Consider the following 18,985-nt stretch of genomic DNA (forward strand, 5'->3'; position numbering starts at 1 on the left):
AAAGGACAACTTAAAGAAATGGGTTGGTCCTCTTCTTTCCCTGTGTGGGTGCCATGGGTCAGAGTCAGGTCATTAGCCTTGGTAACAAGAGCCTTCCCCTGTTGAGCCATCTTGCTGGCCCATCCAAGACCTTTAAGAAGGGTGTGTGTGGCCTGTTCTGGTTTGTACTTTCTGGAAGCTTCTGGCCTCCGGATAGAGGAAGGGCCAGGGGACAATCTGGTTATGCAGGGAAATGGGAATGGAAATTGGAGCAAGAAAAGTCCTGTGGTCTGAGTAAAACAAAGAGGTGGAGAGTGCGGAGGAGGTGAGGCTGCTCAGAAGCCAAGAGTTCAAGGCCAGCCTGGTCTACATAGCTCTTCTAGGCTAGCCAGGGCTACATAGGAAAGTTGTTCTGTTTTGCTTTTTTAAATCGCTAACCTAGATTCTTAAGGAGCCCTGACCTTGTCGTAGGAAGGGGGAAAGGTGAAGTCAAAGGTCATGGTGACTCATTTCCAGGGGCGAACCCTCTTGGGTCATGGAACCCTCTTGGGTCATGGAACCCTCTTGGGTCATGTTCCACCCAAATTCCAGAAGTCGTTTGCAGAGTGAGGATGGGTGGGACTCAGTGTCCGCCTCGAAGGTGGAGGAATGCAGAGAACATGGCTGGTCCAGGAGTCAGCTGGGCCCCTGCACTTCACCTCCGCCTCCCGGGGCTCATAAGTCAACTGCTGGCAGTACTGGCCCTTCTATCCCCCCTGCCTACGTGTCAGTCCCCTGGGCTGGAGTCATTTCTGTAGTAGCGGGTAAAGGTTCCTGCTGTTTGTGATTCCTGCCTGAACCAGTTCAGTTCAAACCTGAGTTAGAGCAGAGGCTTTTGGGCTTTGGGGCTCAAATTCTGCTATGCTCTGGGTATGCTGTGTGGCCTTGGGAAAGATGCACCCTCTCTCTGTGCATATATTTCATAGAGTGATATATTTCATAAAGGTAAGATGGAAAGCTTCTGGGCCAGCCCTAAGAAGCCGAGTCAGCAAATGGGGACCAATGGCCTCAAAGTGGCTCAAAAGTTGCTGGGCATGTTCTTTTCATTGACCTCACTAGTCTCCTGTCTGTGAGGAAGGTCCAGAGCTGGTCCAGTGACACCCGAAGGTCAGCTGTTCTAGAGTCACTTAGCAGAGAGATGCCTCAGGCTGTGCCCTGGACGTCTGTCCCCACCTGGCTCTCTGGAGTTTCTAACCAGCATGGGCTACGTTTAGCTTGGAGGACAGGGCCAGGAGCGCAAAAGAATCCTGCAGTTAAAGTTTGTAAATGTGTCTGGCACCTTCTCCCTCCTAGAAGCCCCCACAGCTGCTGTTTCTGACCTTGAACAAAAATCAGGAGACTGAGTAAGGGGCTTGGCTGGACCCCAGAGGGCACCCAGAGTCTAAGGGCAAGGCAGTAAGTAAGGAAAGCTGGGTAAGACATGGGCATGGAGCCGGCTGAGGCTTGGAATCTAGGCATGCCTGAGGGATATGACCTTGCTGTAATCCTGGGTATTGAAGTTCACGGGGACAGGGGCTGTCCTGTGTGCTGCAGGGCTCAGGCCAGGCTGGGAAGACTCTGGCACGGCTTTCTGGCTCATGTGGGCCACAACCCCTGGGTTCACTTTACAAGCCAGCAGCTTCACCTCTGTGAACCTCAACCTTCCCCATCTTCTGATGGCTCAGCAGACAGCCAGGCTTTGATTCACTATTTACTGGGAGCCCACGGCGATCTGGTCAGGTGCCAGGCCGAGGAGAGACAGCCAGGACCTTAAGATGGCATCCCAGCCATCCTTGGCCAACTCGTTTGCATTTTCTCTTGTGAACCCTTGGCTCTGGGTTGTGGGCTAGCATCAGGGAAAGCAAGGGCCTCTGAGGGGCAGATGCTTCAGTCTTTAAATCGAGTGGCGCTACACAGCCTCTGAGACTAAGCAATTTGCATCTTCACTCCCGCCTTGCAGCGCTTTCAAGGGTTCTTGCAAGACAGCTGCAATCAGCCTTGCTAGTCACGCGGGTTCCAACCTCTGCCGCCCTCCCAGGAGCCACCAGCGGGTCAGGATCAGGGTACCTAAATTGCAAGAGCCCACGCCCGTGCGCCCCCGGGAGGTGGTGCGGGCGACAAGGGAAGAAGGAGGGGCCAGCAGGAGAGAGCGCAGGGCCACGCCCACCCGCAGGTGGCCTCGAGCCCTGAGAGGCTCGGAGCGGGGGCCGGGCCCGAGGGCGGGGCCTTTCTCCTGCCCGTCCCCACGTGTCCCAGGTTCCTGCCCCCCAGGCCCTGTGCTTATAACCCTGGATGCGCGCCTCTCTCAGCCCTGCTCCGCCGTCTGCCACTGCCGCCCGGGATCACTGGTAAGAAGTTCCGGGCCCTTCTTGATCCCCACTCTCTATCCAGGGTCTCATGACCAAGGAATCCCAGAGGGAGCGAGCAGCTGCAGGGGGTGGGCGCAGGGCGGCCCCCGAGTGACCGCGCAGTTGGTGGAAGGAAGGAGGCTGATGTCCGGGGCTCTGTGACGCACGCGTTCCTCCTGCCTAGGGAACCCATGGAGGAGAACGGGTCCCAGGGTCTCGGGAGCAGGAGGACTATGGAGGTCCCCTCTGGATTTTCACGATCCTCTGTGTGCTGCGAAGGCTCCAAGTAGAGCCCCGGAGAGTCCAGAGGGTTGGGGGCTTCCGACTCCCTCTCTCTGGATCAGACTCACCGATCTATGTTCAGGCTTGTTTCTCAAAGTAAGCAAAAGGTCCAGCCCCTCTTTGCCCTTAGGGGCTGGGGCACGTGCCTTTCTCCTGAGTCTGACAGTACCCTGCTCAGGTGGACACGCGAACCCTGCCTACCCGTCCCGGGTCCTTCCTAGGCTGTTACTGGCTTCTCTTCTCCGTGGGGTGCAATGCCAGGCTCAGTCTGGGTGGGGCTTCTAGTCAGGTTTCCTGCTAGCTGGCTTGGCTCTTTGGGGAGGAGCCCCTTCGCAGGAAATGTCTGTTTCTGGCTTGTTACCGGCTTGGGCCCTTCTCCGGGAAGGCAGGCTCACCGAGAAATCGAGGGAAATCTTCTCCAGGAGAGCTAACTGCACTCTCAGTATTGCCCTCTGTGAAGTGGGTCTGTCAGGCTGTCTGCAAGTGCAGCTGGCAGGAGCAGACCTGCCCTTTCCCCAGGGGTAGAGCAGGAAAACCCTTCCTTTGATCCCTCGCTTTGCGTCTCCTCCACTTGGCAGGTGACCCCTGACGTCAGCCTCCCAGCTCCGGGGCTGCCAGCCTTGTGCCTGGACTCGGAACTCTTGCTGCCCAAGAGTTCAAGTTCAGTGAGCTGTTTTGAGAGCTGTGGCCAGGGTCTGCCCACTTGCTCAGTGGGTCTGGGATGAAGACCTGAAAAGACAGGGTCCCTCCCCAGCCCCCTAGTCCCCCACTCCTCCACCCCCTCCCCCGCCCCAGACAAGGCCTTCAGAAGGAAGAAGACAGTGGAGAAACGTAAGACCTGGGCTGGACAGAGACTGGAATAGCCTCCATTTCAAACTCCCCCTCCCCTCTCCCCCTCCCACCATAAACCAGCCAAGTCTGGGAGCATTGGAAGGGCCTCAGGCTGCCCAAGGAATTCTGACTTTACCCAGTGCCCATGGAGTCCATAAATGAAGGGCAACTTCTGTCCACTACCCACCTCCTCCACGCACATAGTAGGACAGAACAGCTCTTAGCACCCTTGGTCAAGTGTGCCCCTCACCCCAGCTGCCTGCCTGCTCTGAGCTGAGGAAGTCAGACACTCCAGGAGCCTTGGGGTGGAGTCACGCCCCAGCCCACCTGCTGCATTTTCTCAGGGCCCATCTCACACTGACCTTGGACGCCCCTAGGTCAGCCAGATCCCTCCACCAGGCTGTGAACACACGGCTTCTGGAGTGAGTGCCTTCCTTGCGGACAGCCCTGCAGAAAGAGATACGTTGCTGAACTCTGGGTCTGAGGCATCAGTTTTCTCTTAAGGTTTTGGGCAGAGTTCACTGCCCAGGACCTGGCTCCCTGCTCTTTTGAGACTGGTTCCTCCCTAGACCTGGAAAATGGCTGGGCACCCAGAGCCTCAGTTGGTAGCATTAATGAGTGGACTGGTATGTTCTTCGAGTGTTACTGGAGCTGTTAGCATCAGAGCACGGGCCCTGGCTGTCCCTGAAAAGCTGTGCTCTGCTAGCCCCCCCCCCCCATAGCCCAGTTAAAGAGACAGGTAACAGTAAAAGGCAGATGAAGGACATGTAGTCCGCATAGCTACACCAGGAAGAGGAACAGAGGACACCACCCCAAGCCCACCTTTGGCATCCTGACACGAGGTTTAGGTTTTAACTTGGCAAAGCGCCATCAGGAATTGCTCAAGAATGCAATCCCGTTCAAGGTGTGGCCCGGCCATCATTACCTTAGCTAAGTGGTCAGAACTGTGTGACTTCGGCTCTTGGTTTGTTTGCTTATTTATTTTTGAGACAAGGTCTCACTATGTGGTCCTGGCTGGTCTGGAACCAGGCTGGCCCCAGACCCACAGAGATCTCCCTGCCTCTGCCATCCAAGTGCAGAGATTAAAGGTGTGCACTACCGTGTCTGGTCTCTTGGGAGAAACATTCCTTCCCTCAGCCTCCCCAGAGCTCCAGGTTTTCCTTTCCCCCAGCTTGGGAAGTTCCTGGGAATTCCGTTGTTTCAGTAGTCAAAGGGACAGATACACGTGTCTTCAGGCCTTCCAGAACAGCTACACTAGATAAAGGTTTGAGTCTCTCACCAGAGATTGGTAAAACCCGCTTAGTCTCCCTACTTGCCTCCTTCGGGCATGAAAGTCAGAAACCCGTCAATCAAATATAAACAGGCTAGATCCAGTAGGAGGATGGTGCGCCTCCTGCTGATCAGTATTGGTATTGCAGTCTAGTTTTATCAGACATGAAACTGCAGAAGAGTCATCTCAGGGGTCTTCTGGGCCAGGTCTGGTCAGGATTTTAAAAGAACAGTAATAACAGACCAATTAGAACTGAGTAATCATGACAGCAGATAGAGCCGGGGTAGCTGTCTGTAGTCTGGTGACTCGTCACCAAGACAGGAAGCAAAGGGCAAAAAAATCCTAAGAACCAGGGAGTGACTGTAGTCAGCCTGGGCTCATGTTAGTTAGCAAGGTAGGTGACACTCTCTGTGGCATCAGCCAAAGCCAACAGACCAGTGCCCAAACACCTAACAGTCCAGCCAAAGTACTCCCCAGGCCCAAAGAGGCTCGTGTGGCTAACGTGACCAGAGCAAGAGTCACATGCATGTTATCCTCAGGGACAGACTGCTACTGACACCTATTCAGATTGAGAGCCAAGATGATATATATTATTATATCCAGCTCACAGGCTTGTGGCTTCAAGCCCAGCATGCGTGTAAACATGTGCACACATATGCACACACTCAGGTGCACACCACAAGTACACAGAGTCACTTTCTCAGACACCCAATCTTAGGGGTACAAACATACACACCGGTGCAGGCACACACGTTGCAGGCCTGCATGTGTGCTTCTAGGCACGCAGCCCCTGCAGGACACAGCCCTTCATAATGCATAGACCCGGCTGAGGCCCGAGCAGTCAGGGCAGGTGTCTGACCTACCTCCCTTCCACCCTCGAAGCTTCCAGTATCCTTGGAACAGACTGGGAGGAAGAAATGACCATTAAGAGCTGGGTGAATCTGCAAGGGGCATCCATTCCTCGGATGCCCTGAGATGTCTGAGAACTCCCTTACCACCCGTTGCCTTCCTCTTCCCTCTGGCACCTCTAGAGTGGTATCCAGGCTTGTCCTACAGAGATCAATAGGGCACACAACCCAGTTGATCTGCGTTTGGGGGCCTGGCTATTCCCTTAACCCGAACTTCAATTCTTCTGCCTAAATTGGGGCAAACGCCTAATTAACAAAAGGATTCGACATAAGATGTATGGATTTAGTATCTTTTCTTTTATATCTGGGGGTGGGGACAGAGGTCAACATTGTCTTCCTCAAGTCACTCCACATTCTCCCCCTCTGCCTGTATGGCTGAGTGCTGCATGTGTGCAGTGCTCATAGAGGCCAGAAGAGGGCGCCAAATCCTCTGGAACTGGAGTTACAGACTGGTGTGATTTTTCCAAGTAGGAGCTGGGAATCGAACCCAGGTCCTCTGAAAGAACAGCCAGGGCTCTTAACTATGGAGCTGTCTCCCCAGCCTCCTCTCCACCTTGATTTTTGAGATGCCGTCTTCCACTGAACCCAGAGTTTACAGATTTGGCTAGAATGACTGACTGGTGAGTTCCAGGGCTGCCTGTCTCTGCCTCCTCTGGGATTACGCACCAGCACACCCAGCTTTTTTTTTTTTTTAATTTATTTATTTATTACACATAAGCACACTGTAGCTGTCTTCAGACACTCCAGAAGAGGGCGCCAGATCTCGTTACGGATGGTTGTGAGCCACTATGTGGTTGCTGGGATTTGAACTCTGGACCTTCGGAAGAGCAGTCGGGTGCTCTTACCCACTGAGTCATCTCACCAGCCCACACCCAGCTTTTAAAATGGTTGCCAGGGATCTGAACTCAGCTCTCAGCAGGTATTTACCCACTGAATTGCCTCTTCAGCCTCTTCTGGAGTGTGAGGATGGCTTCCGGTGATGCGTACAGAACTTGACAAACCGGATGGTTTGCATACACTCACCTAGGGGCTGGGGTGCAGCTCAGTGGTAAAGTGTATGCTTAGCAGACACAGGACTGTAGAGTCCATCCTCCACACCACCACAAGGTCTCCATGTCCCTTGACAGGTCACTCAGCATCAAGTGGCCACAGGGGTCTCATTATCACATTTACTTTCAGAGTGGTTCATCTGGCCAGGAAGGCAGACTACACGGACTCCAGGGACCTGTACCTATAATCTAAGGTATTTTCCATCTTTGTCCTGCCTCCCTTCTCCCTCCTTCCCTCCTTTATCCATGGCCAGTTGCCTAGCTGCTGTTGCCATGGGCACCATCATCTGGCTTCAGGGTCAGGGCCTGCTGAGTCACCCGGCAACCCAGGTCCAGAGCAGCTGGCTAAAGGTGGGCAGGCAGTCGCTGCCTGTTGGAGACTGCAGGCAGTCAGGAGTATCAGTCCATGCACTAGCAGTATTGTTCCTGAGGTGTTTGCAGCAAGGCTTGCCAGAGACCTCCGGGGCTGACTAGAGAGTGGGCCCTGGGAGGATATTTGGGGGACTGCATAGTCCTTGCTCCAGCTCCCAAGTCCACCTGCAGCTGTGACTAGCTAAGCCCTGCAGCTTAGTGCCTGGTGGCCTGGGAAAGCCACTGGAGCTTCCTGGTAGTGATGGCAACCAGATGAGCCCTGCTGCACTCCCTGAGTCTGCGGAGGGCCATTGTCCTTCCCAGCGACATCTAATAAAGAGCCTAGCTGACTGCCCTAGTGCAGTGACTCTCAGCCTTCCCAATGCTGGGACCCTTTAATACAGTTCCTCTTGGTGTGGTGACCCCCGACCATAAAGTTATTTTCGTTGATACTTTATAACTGTAATTTTGCTGCTGTTATGAATCGTAATGTAAATATCTGATATGCGACCCCTGTTTGAGCACTGCTGTTCTAGTGGAAAGTGAGACACGGAGACCTGGGTCCATATCTGACCCTGCTGCCTACTGACATTATAATCACCTGGCTGGCGGCTGAGCTGCAGACCCTGAGCTTCCTCTGTAGGGTCCAGAGTGATGGCTGGCTCTATAATAGCGCCTACTCTCAGGGCTACATGCAGGGCATGCTGGGATACACCCCACCCGAGGGCTCTCGCAGAGCCTTCTGGGCAGAAGAAACAGCTGCAGGAGAAAAATAGACAAGACAGTCCTAGTACCTTCTGGAAGGTTCTGTTAGTTGAGAGACAGGTTGTATTATGGTCGCATGACTGTGGGGGCTGCTGGGAAAGACCTTCAGGCTACAGAGAGGCAGTCTGTCCATCTCGCTCCTCTCCGGGCCGGTTTCTCCATCTGGACTCAAGCAAACTTGCCTTTAAACCCTTAGAGAATTGAATTGACAGAGATACTGGGAGTCTCTCAGATCCCTCTGAGTTACTACCCCCAGAACACAGAGTGTGACAGGGCACCTCGAATTCCAGTGAGCCCGGAAGGGAGAGCAGCCTGGGACCAAGTGTCCTCTCTTGTGGCCTCCTGTCCACCCAAGGCCGGAGGCGGCGTCTATTGCTGGACAAGGAGCCAAGGAACAAAGCCAGGCCTTTCTCTTTGACCTTGAGCTGCTTGTTCTATGACCTTGACCACTGACCTCCCCAAAGCCCTACTGTCTACCTATATCTGTGGTCCTTGTGGAGGCTCAGTGTGATGTACACTTGTGGCCCTGCCCGGCACACTTTGCTTTGGCAAGGAACAGTTCTCAAGGGGGCGGCATGTCAGCTGCCTCCTGCTCTGGCCCCCCAGGGCCCCTCCCCCCCCCCCCCCGCCTCCCACTGTACACATCCCTCAGACGCTGGCTTTGGTCCAGCCGCTCAGTCTCAAAGGCTCACTTTAGCTGGATGGGTCTGACTCCAAGGTCTGCCTCCTCATTGCTGGTCCCACCCCCAGCTCCCTGCCACCAGCATTCTTGGATCCCATGTGCAACATGTGCAGAGCAGTCAGGTCAGGGACCCCTGGGAGGGGTGCATGTGGGACAGGTGGATATTCTGTCCCCAGCATCCCAGTTGTTTATCATTCAAGGGATAAAGCTTTCCAAGGCAGCCGGGATGGGGCTGGAGCCAGGAGAGACCAAGCAGAGATGACCTGCTACATTGTACTTACTTATATCTTTCTTGCTCCCTCCAGACAAGATGTCTAGCAAGGGCTCTGTGGTTCTGGCCTACAGTGGTGGCCTGGACACCTCCTGCATCCTCGTGTGGCTGAAGGAACAAGGCTATGATGTCATCGCCTACCTGGTGAGGAGGTGCCCTGTGTGTCCACCCTTCCCCCATTGCTCCCCTCACTGCCCACACGTCACTGTCCTCCGCCAAGCCTTGCTTTTTTCTCTCTCTACAACCCTCCTAAGACAGAAGGAAAACAGCCTCTGGCTCCATGAGCCGCCTCCATTCTTTGACCAGAAAGGGCTGGCTCTCAGGAAGGTGAATAAAGGATGAAGGCCACCAGGCAGATCCTTAGCTTGCCACTGCTCTGTCTAAAGGGGCTATGAAGGCACATAGTCCTAGCTCTCCACGTGGCCTCCCTCCAAGCAGCCTTCAGTTCTGGGATGGCAAATAGGCCCTCAGAGTAGCTTAATGCTACTTCCCCACCCAGGGTCTAGCGCAGACATCACTAATCGAGCCGTGGCATTTACAGTCCTTCACAGTCTCAGAATCTGTAGTCGTGATGTGGTAGTCAGGCCTGTGATTTAGAAACTCCAACCTAGCTAGCGCAGCTGAAGGCCACAGGACAAAGCCAAAAACCAAAAGTCAATTCTTGGCTCTCATAGCAGAAGTCCAGGAGACGGAAGTCTTCAGGCACGGCTGGATCTGGGCACCTGCCTGCCCTGCTTGGTCTCCACTTGGCTTCATTCTTGACCTTTTCACAGTCAGGGAGATCAAAGCCCAGCTGTCTCAGGCTCACTGGCTGGTAGTGAAGCCCAAGGCTCCTCCCACTGGCTGGAGTCAGACCTGGGGCGTTCCTCTCTATGCCTGCACCTGGGGTACATAGGGGGAGGGGAGGGCATAATGAGCTCCCACCACCGCCCCTGGGGAGAGGATCCTCCCAGGGGAGAAGGTCTGAGGAAAAGACTGTTGCTTTGGATAGTGATGTTGGCCTTGGGCCAGGAGGGGTCTCTGTGTGTAGTCTGCTGCCTTTGTTACCTGCTACAAAGACTGGGGGGGGAAGGGGAGGGGATGGAATTCACCTGGTGAGTGTCAGAGGTGTGTGTGTGTGTGTTGTGTGTGTGTGTGTTAGCACTACAGTCCCCAGAGTTGCCGGCTGGCAGGTTGACAGCTGAGCAATCTCAGACAGGAACGTAGAGCTGGGCCTTGGGAAGAGCCAGGATCTGAAGAGCAGCCTGTGGGTACCGGTGGGGACCCGGCAACGGGCCCAAGTCCACAGGCAGAATAGGTTTAGTATCTGCTGCCCACCCAAGTGCTGGGATAAGCTGGTCCCCTCCTGTGGCTCCCTCCTGTGGTCAGGGCACATATGGGCTCAGGGAAAGACTGAGACCTGTGGATAAGACATGTACCTGTGTCCCAACCACCTGGACGCCAGATGCAGCTTTGACAGGGAAACCAGTGTCTTGCACCCAGCCACACAGTGCCAAGTACGAGCGGCTGCATAGGCCCAGACCCTCAAGTCGTCCCACGAGCCCCTTTCTTTCCTCTGTCACCTCACCAGCCTGAGGCACCCCCTTCTGCTGATGGAGACTGTTTGTGGGTGGTGGCTGGCCGGCCGGGTTCACCCAGGGGCCTCACGATTCTCTCTGCCCTGGGCTTACTGGCCTGTTTCTGTTCCACAGGCCAACATTGGCCAGAAGGAAGACTTTGAGGAAGCCAGGAAGAAGGCACTGAAGCTTGGGGCCAAAAAGGTAAGACGTTGGAGGAGGGTCTGTGATGGGAGGGGCATCAGAGCTCCTGTGCCCTACATCCCCTCCAGGAGGGCAGGGTCAAATATGCTGCTTTCAGATAGATGTGCACCACCCGACATCTATTCGTCTACCTGTCTGCTCACCTGCCCACCAGTCTACTTACCTACTAACTTACCTACCCATCTACCCAGTCATCCATCTACTTACCTACTAACCCACCTACCCATCTACCCAGTCATTCATTCACCTACTAACCCACCTACCCATCTACCCAGTCATTCATTCACCTACTAACCTACCTACCCATCTACCCAGTCATTCATTCACCTACTAACCTACCTACCCATCTACCCAGTCATTCATCCACCTACTAACCTACCTACCCATCTATCCAGTCATTCATTCACCTACTAACCTACCTACCCATCTACCCAGTCATTCATTCACCTACTAACCTACCTACCCATCTACCCAGTCACCCATCTACTTACCTACTAACCTACCTACCCATCTACCCAGTCACCCATCTACTTACCTACTAACCTACTGACCCATCTATCCACCCATCGGTCCATCCACGCCTCCATCCACGCCTCTGTCTGTCATCCGTCCATCCAACCCCCATTCATCCTTTGGTCTGTCTGCCCCTCTTTTGTCTCTCTGTTCTCTTTTCCACTCTCTCCCACATCTACCCATCATCCACCTACCTGTGCATCCCTCTTTCAACTGTCTGTCCTTCCATCCTTTTAACAGACTCAGGAAAGTCCAGCTAGGGCATTGTTGGTTGTGTCTCTGACCTCCCGTAGACAGGACTCCATGATGGGCATAAGCAATAGGGAAGGTGAGTCACAGATGGTCCCACTCACGCGACTCTGTGTGCCATCTGTGGACTGCTCCTCCTGCAGCGAGCGTCACACTTGAACCCTTTTCACTGGGGGAGAGAATAGGAGACACTCCAGAGGTACAAAAGGCTAGCCCACCCACCTGGTCAGAACTGATCCCTCTGCAGGACACCGGCAGTTGCTTGACACTGCAGGGCCCCACAAACATGTCAGAAGGGGCATTGGGGAGCAAGAATCACAGGACCAAGTCACATGCTGGCCAGAGCCTGGAAGGAGAATTTCCCTCTGTGCATGAGGGGCTCAGGGGAGGGCTGCCTCATCCCTATCTAGGCTGAGGAAAACACTCTTGAGGGCACGGACAGGGGAGAGCTTGAGCCACTGTCTGCACAGGGACTCTGTGTGGTGCCTCGCTCCTTCGTTCCTTTGGTCTCACCAGCACTCTGTATATCTATATTGAGTCTGCTTGCTTGGAACATTTGGTTTTACCCATTATTACTTTTAAAATATATATTTATTTCTTTATTTTTATGTATACGAGTAATCTGTCTTCAAACACACTCAGAAAAGGGCATCAGATCCCTTTACAGATGGTTGTGAGCCACCATGTGGTTACTGGGAATTGAACTCAGGACCTCTGAAAGAGCAGACAGTGCTCCTAACCACTGAGCCATCTCTCCAGCCTGCCCCCTCCACCGTAACTTTCCTGTTGCCTATATGAAAGCATCCTTAACTAAAATAGCAAATAGCACCCCAGTGCGTGATGCAGTGTGTTATATACTTCAAACTCTATTATGTGTATGGTTGCATGTATGTCTGTATACTGTGTGCGTACCTGGTGCCTGAAGACGTCAGAAGGTGGTGTTGGATCCCCTAGAACTGCAGTTATAGATGGTTGTGAGCCACCACGTGGGTGCTGGGAATCAGAGCCGGGTCCTCTACACAACCAGCTGGCGCTCTTAGCAGCTAAGCCACCTCTCCAGCCCCCAATACAATTGGCTCTCACTGGTCTCTCTAGAAGGGTCTTCCTTCCTCAGGACTGACTGGGGTCTCAGAATTCAAACACAGCAGCTTGGTCTGGATATTTAGAATGCTCAGCAGAGTCCCTGGCTTTACGTTCTTGCTGCTCCAAGCTCTCTCCTCACTGAATCTCGCCATTGTGACAATGATATCTGCAGTTACTGCCAAGTCCCTTCAAGGGAATTTCACCTCTAGTTGATAGCTTCTGTTTGAGATCTTAGGGGACATCAGAGTTCCGTCCTATTGGGAAGGATGCTAGATGGGTTATTGGGGTTGATTAGTAATGTCTGCCATTATTAGTAATGTCTGCCATGAGTGCAGAAGGGAGAGTAACAGTACGGTTGGCTAGAATGAATTAGTGATGTATACTACAGCGCAGAAGGAAAGGCAGGTATAGCCTGTTCTGAGCTTTTATGGCTATTGGTATGGCTAAGGGCTACTTGTATTCCCTTTGGACCCCACTCCTTGCTAGGCTCCCTCTCATAGCTGCTCTCCCTTTAGGTGTTCATTGAAGATGTGAGCAAGGAGTTTGTGGAAGAGTTCATCTGGCCTGCTGTCCAGTCCAGTGCACTCTACGAGGACCGCTATCTCTTGGGCACCTCTCTCGCCAGGCCTTGCATAGCTCGCAGACAGGTGGAGATTGCCCAGCGTGAAGGGGCCAAGTATGTGTCTCACGGCGCCACGGGAAAGGTAAGGCTTGGGGTGGCTGGGCGGATCTGGTGACTATAAGAGAGGAGGGAGAGCAGGCTGCTGAGGATCCCAGAGTTGGCCAGGATGAAGGCTGGGCTGCCTGAACAATGGTGGTCCCATCCATCTGCATGCTGAGTCGTCTATGCTGGGCTCCCAATGGAAGCTTTGTCACCTGCTTGGTAGACCAGGTTACACATGCATCAGCCCCAGATAAAGTCACAGCATATGTCACCATGGGATAAAATACAAAGAGCTAAAAAGAGTCGGAGGGCCAGGATTCTAAGGACACAGTATAGCCTGCTCCTTCCAAAGGCCCAGAGGGCTGTGTATGAAACTGCCCTCCCAGCAGCCCCAGGGACTTGTTCCTTTGCTTGTAGAGGCCTAAGTGGTGCTCCGGTGTCTTTGTGATGTCTGTTCCTATCTCCTTTCCTTGAAAGCTGCCTTCCCAGATAACAGACACCTTAATGGCCTCTCTGAAATCCACTCCCTCTGTGAAGACCAAACAAAGTCACATTCAGAGATCTGGAGATTAGACTTGACTCTTTTTTTTAAGAGATTTATTTATTTATTATATGTAAGTACACTGTAACTGTCTTCAGACACACCAGAAGAGGGCGTCAGACCTCATTACAGATGGTTGTGAACCATCATGTGGTTGCTGGGATTTGAACTCAGGACCTTTGGAAGAGCAGTCGGGTGCTCTTATCTGCTGAGCCATTTCACCAGCCCCCTCTTTTTTTTTTTTAAGACAGGGTCTCTCTCTGTAGTCACAGCTGTCCTGGAACTCTATATATAGACTAGGCTAGCCCGAAACTCATAGAGATTTGTCTGACTCTGACTCCCCAGTTCTAGGACTAAAGGGTTATATCACCACACCTGGCCGTGGCACCTTAGCACATGTGCCACACAGGCTGAAGAGGACCCCATGGGGATAGGCAGGGCTCCTAACTGCATTGATGACTCCGAAGAGTGGGCCATCAAATTTAGTGTATACCATGATAATAGCCTGGGACAGGACATGCCTAACCATCCTGCCGCCTGTAACCCACAAGGCTTACCACCTTGCTCTATGGGGCTGGTGATGATGCAGGTACAGGAGACATGCAGCTAAGGCTGACGTAGAAGAGCTCACCTGAGGGTGGTCCCAGAAATAGCCAATGACCAGGATGGCACTGGGTGTTTGTGGAAGCTTGGGCACCTTCATTGTCTTAGATTCTGTTCAGCTGGCTTGTGGCAGGAGTGTCAAGGGTAGGGTGCCTCCTGGTCACAGACATAATTGAGTCCCTTAAGTCTATTACCTGCCCTTGGGAAGCCCAATAGAATGGCACCTGATAAGACTACAGAAGGGCGGGGGCCAGAAGCTTTGGAGCAGGGGACAGGAGGAAGACTACCCTGTCTTCATGATGTCTGTACTCTGGGGATGAACACGGGTAGACTTAGTGCAGAACCAGGGATCAGTGTCTCTCAGGCAAGAGGCTGTGGCAACAAATGGCCCATGAGGACACAGAGTAGCTATGGGAGAGACAACTGAGTCTGAGCCCAGCTTGGGCAGTTCTCCCCCAAAGCATATTGGCAAGCAGCGATCCTGAGTAGTAGCTGTAAAATGGGGGAGACTGGTCAGCCATCTTCCCACCCTGGATGGTCCTAGTTTCCTCTGGTACCCAGCCTGCTTAGTTGTATGCTAGGAGACCAAATGAGGAGAGGCGGATGCTGCAGGCTGTATGGGCAGCCGGTGTGTACCACCTTCCCTAAGACAGCCATGGTGGCAAAGGTGAAAGAAGGTCAGACCTGGGGCTCAGAGCTGTGCACTCAGCTCTGCTATCATGCCACAGTGTCCCCATCGAAAGTGAAACTGACACCCAGCTCCTGGACCATTTGGGAGATGGGTGAGGACACAGGTCATTAAGAACAAGCGTCTGTAGAATAAACCTCTGAGGCACTGCATCTTTCCAAATGAGCCGAACTGGCAGCGGTGGACTCCCCACCTTGGGAGGCATGCTGGCCAAAGCCGGAGTCAGGACTCTGAAGGTCCATCCCATGGCAATCAGCTGAGTACAACAAAGGACTGTACTGCCTTTTGATTCTGTCTTGAGTGAGGCAGAGCCCAGTCAGCCACAGACAAGCCAGCTAGCTGCTGTAGAGTGGCCACTCTCTGTGCTATATGTATATGTGGCCACCAGAGGGCACCAGAGGCTTATGTTTGAGGAAGCATGGGCACCAGATGATGTTGTTGTTGTTGATGATGATGATGATGATGACTGCAAAACACACACACTCACACACACACACACACACACACACACACACACACACACACACCACCCCCGGCTTGAGTTCACTGCAGCGGTTTTACAGGGCTTCACCCACAGGGCTCTAGATCTTTCCACACGGGTCCCACAGCTGTTTTGATTGAGTCTTGCAGGACCCCACTTTTTATAGGGTAGACAGTCCAACTTGAAATATCTCAGGCCCCTGAGCAGCAAGAAGATCAGTGAGACCGCCAGGAGCCAGCGCCACTTTGGCTCTGCTGTCCCTGGTCTGGGTGTCCATAGGGATACTCCTATGCCTGTCTCCACATGTACATGGCTCCCAGTGACACACACCCCACCTCTTTCCCGAGCGCACGGTCCCAGGAGACAGTGTCTAACTAAGTACTGGCGAATGAGAGGAGACCTGGAGAAGTCCTGGGCCCCGGCTGGGGATCAGCATTTAGATGCAGTGTCTGACTGCCTGGAGCACACACTGGTGACTGCAGATGTCAGAAGCAATTGTCCCAAGAGAATGAATGGTGGAGATGGTGACGGAGAGGCAGAGCCAGGCTGGGGGGAGCGAGGAGATGCTGAAGGCAGGAGATTGGCAAAGTCCCGCTGAGGAGGGGGGACTCCATAGCCAAGGTGTACGCAGGCTACTGGGACCTCAGAGCAGAGAGGGCCTTGGGTAACCTCAAGAATGAGTCTCTGGCCTTTGCGGAAGGTTGGTGATACGCCTGTAGTTATCTTGACCTGGATGGTCTGGGAGCCAAGGCCTGGGGTAGTTCTTATAGCCCAGAACTTGCTATGTAGACCAGCCTGGCCTAAAGCTCAGATGCCCCTGCCTGTCTTCTGAAGGCTGGAATTTAAAGGCTTGGCCAGGCTCCTTGTTTTCAGTGATCTCACTGTGTGCCCCAGACTTTCCATTCTGCCTTAGCTTCTCCCTATTTGGAGTCTTTACAATATCTATCTATCTATCTATCTATCTATCTATCTATCTATCTATCTATCTTGTGTGTTTGTGTGTGTGCCTAGGTGATGTGTGATGTGTGTGCTACATGTGTGAATTAACCCACAGAGGTCAGAAGAAGGCATTGGATCCCTTGGAACTGGGTTACGGGTAGTTGTGAGCCACCATGTAGGTGCAGAAGAACTCGTGTCCTCTGCAAGAGCAGCAAGTGCTCTTAATAGCTGAGCCATCTCTCCAGCCCCAACACAGATTTTACATGTCCTCCATGACTCTTGTATGCCAGGCCATGGTGCAGCCAGATGGTGGCGCTGTGGGACTGAGAGACACTGAGCCAGCAGGGGCGCTGGCAGGATGTGTCAAACATCCTGGAAGAAGGGCAAGAGTTAGCCAATGACCCTGTAAGGCAGTGTAGCCCAGGCTGCAGGCACAGCCTGTGCGACAGCCCAGGGACAAGGTGGCACTCTCTCCTCCCAGCAGCCCAAGCCAGGGAGCATCATTTACAATGGCATCTTTCTTATCCTTGGTCGCTCCACTGTGAGATGCACAGAGCACGAGTTCCCCACCCTCTAGATTTGAAAGAAAAGACTGGAAATGTGAGCCGAAGACACTGGGGGTGCAGGGGTATTTTTGTAAATGGCACCATCTGCAGGGCTATCTCAGGGCAGATGGAAGGTGCCCCCCCCTTCCCTACCCTCCCATTCCCATGGGTGCTCACCATGGTACACGCAATGTGCACATGTGTGTGACGTGACACTGTCCGTCTCCCCATCCCCTACCTAGGCATGTTACTAGGAGCTGCCCCGGCTCAGGAGTCCCTTGCAGGGTCGATAAAGGGAACTCGGAGGCCCTAGGCTCTTGCCTGGGACAGACTTTGAATCAAGAAAGCCTGTTTGTCCAGCTTTTCCAGGCTCTCTCTAAACAGATGGGTGTCCATCCCCCTGCCGTGTCTGGGTCAGCAGACACTAGCCCAGTCGGGCTTGGCTCAGGAGGCACAGGCTGTCTTTTGTGTTGGCGAAACTTGAAGCCGTGGGGAAAGAGTGGCCAGGCCAGGTAGCACTTGGCCATGCACAGCAAAAATCTAAGAGTCAGCTTTGTGCTAGAATGTTCTGGTGTGTGGATCCCGGAGAAAACGCTGCTCTCCACACCTCTACCTCAGTGTCCCACCTTCGTGGGGACAGCACAGCCCTGCCCCGTGGGCAGCCCCACCCATCGAGATGAGCTCACTGCCTACTCAGGATAGATGTGATGCCTGTGTGACCCTGGGCTCCTCATTTCTAGTTCCCTGGCCCCTATGACTGCCCTTGTGATAGTAATAGGAGGTGGCCAGTGTGCGGACTGACTAGAGGGGGTGGCTGTGGTGCCCTGTGTCCGAGACGCTCACAGACAGAGGCTCTCCACAGCTCCTGGCTCCGTTGGGGAGGGGCTGGCACCAGGCTTTCCGCACCACCTGACAAGACTCTGGAAAATAACATGTTATTCCCACCGCTGCCTGGCTGCGTCCGTGCAGTTTTCACAGTAGGCGAAAGGGGCCTCTATTATTTCACAGTGCCTGAGCCTCCCTCTCTGTGAGTGGCAGAGCGGGCAACACGGAGGAGACGGCATCCATGGCAGCCTGTGCCCACCCTGCCCCTTCTCCTCTTGTCCCATGGGAGTGCTCAGGATGGCCATATACAGACTATGAGACGTGTCTAAGGGTGCTGAGGCCCATGGTTGGGGGTCTGGCCCTGCCCCAGGGGGACACTCATCTGTTTGCCTTGTAACACTGTGGCCTTCTGAGCCTCAGTCTCCTGTTTGTGTAGAGAGAGGCTGAAAGCAGAAGGCCCTTCTAGGTGACTTAGTTCTGCCCTGCCCCCAGACAGCCACTATAGAATTGGGGAAACGGGGGCCCAGGGAACAACAGGAATTGCCACTCTGTGGGTGTAGAAGATCAAAGCACGTGGCTGGGGCAGCTGAGGGGCCCATGTTTTCCTACTTGGAGTCTCCTGAATTCAGGTCACCAACCCCAGAGGAGCACACTCCTACATGCACCCCCTGGACTGTGCATACATGCACACACCATGCCCCCGACAGTGCACACCCTCATAGACATGTCTCTTTACGTGCCTGTGCTCTGCCGTCAGCCTCGGTGCCATCTCGTGTGCCGGCCTTCCTTCCACCACATGCATGCTTCCTGAGCACCGAGGTGTGCTGAGTGCCCCTCAGGGGAGCTCCGGTCTGGGATGCCCTGGGTGCCGGCCCTTGCCCCTCCCAGGGAGCAGTATCTGCTTCTTTGGTCTCTGTCCTTAAAAGAAGATAAATAACAAATGTCAGAGAGAGAGGAAAGCCGCTGCCGTTTGTCCTCTATTCTTTTGTGATCCATCCATCCTGTGACTCTAATAAACCCTTGTCCTCCATTCCAGGGGAATGACCAGGTCCGCTTTGAGCTCACCTGCTACTCACTGGCACCCCAGATTAAGGTAAGATGTTACTCCTCTCCCAGTGGACCTTGCAAGGACGTGGACGTCCAGTGACAAGGGCGGGGTCCTGATGCTGTTGACTCTTCTCTGTGTCACCCCATGGTGCCCATGGCTCCTAGAGAACACCAGTAGACTGGTGGTGGCAGTCTCTCTGAAGGTCACAGTCTTCCTAGACATCCTCTCTTCCTGGAGGGGTAGTATGGGCGTCCGGGAGCCATTGGTATCTTTGGTATTCCCTGGGTGCAGG

At 53.7% G+C, this 18,985-nt stretch overlaps 1 protein-coding gene across 1 annotated transcript in view; it reads left to right on the forward strand.

The window, feature by feature from the left end:
- Nucleotides 1-2,247: 2,247 nt before the first annotated feature.
- Ass1 (argininosuccinate synthase 1) overlaps nt 2,248-18,985 on the forward strand; it is a 50,823-nt gene continuing 34,085 nt past the window's right edge. Inside the window, exons 1-6 of the mRNA XM_021181036.2 lie at nt 2,248-2,345; nt 6,816-6,879; nt 8,789-8,898; nt 10,446-10,514; nt 12,875-13,063; nt 18,682-18,738. Coding sequence (XP_021036695.1) covers nt 8,794-8,898; nt 10,446-10,514; nt 12,875-13,063; nt 18,682-18,738 — 420 coding nt within the window. The 5' untranslated portion in view covers nt 2,248-2,345; nt 6,816-6,879; nt 8,789-8,793. The remainder of the gene's footprint in view (nt 2,346-6,815; nt 6,880-8,788; nt 8,899-10,445; nt 10,515-12,874; nt 13,064-18,681; nt 18,739-18,985) is intronic.

Source organism: Mus caroli, chromosome 2, assembly GCF_900094665.2.
Source record: "Mus caroli chromosome 2, CAROLI_EIJ_v1.1, whole genome shotgun sequence".
NCBI lineage: Eukaryota > Metazoa > Chordata > Mammalia > Rodentia > Muridae > Mus > Mus caroli.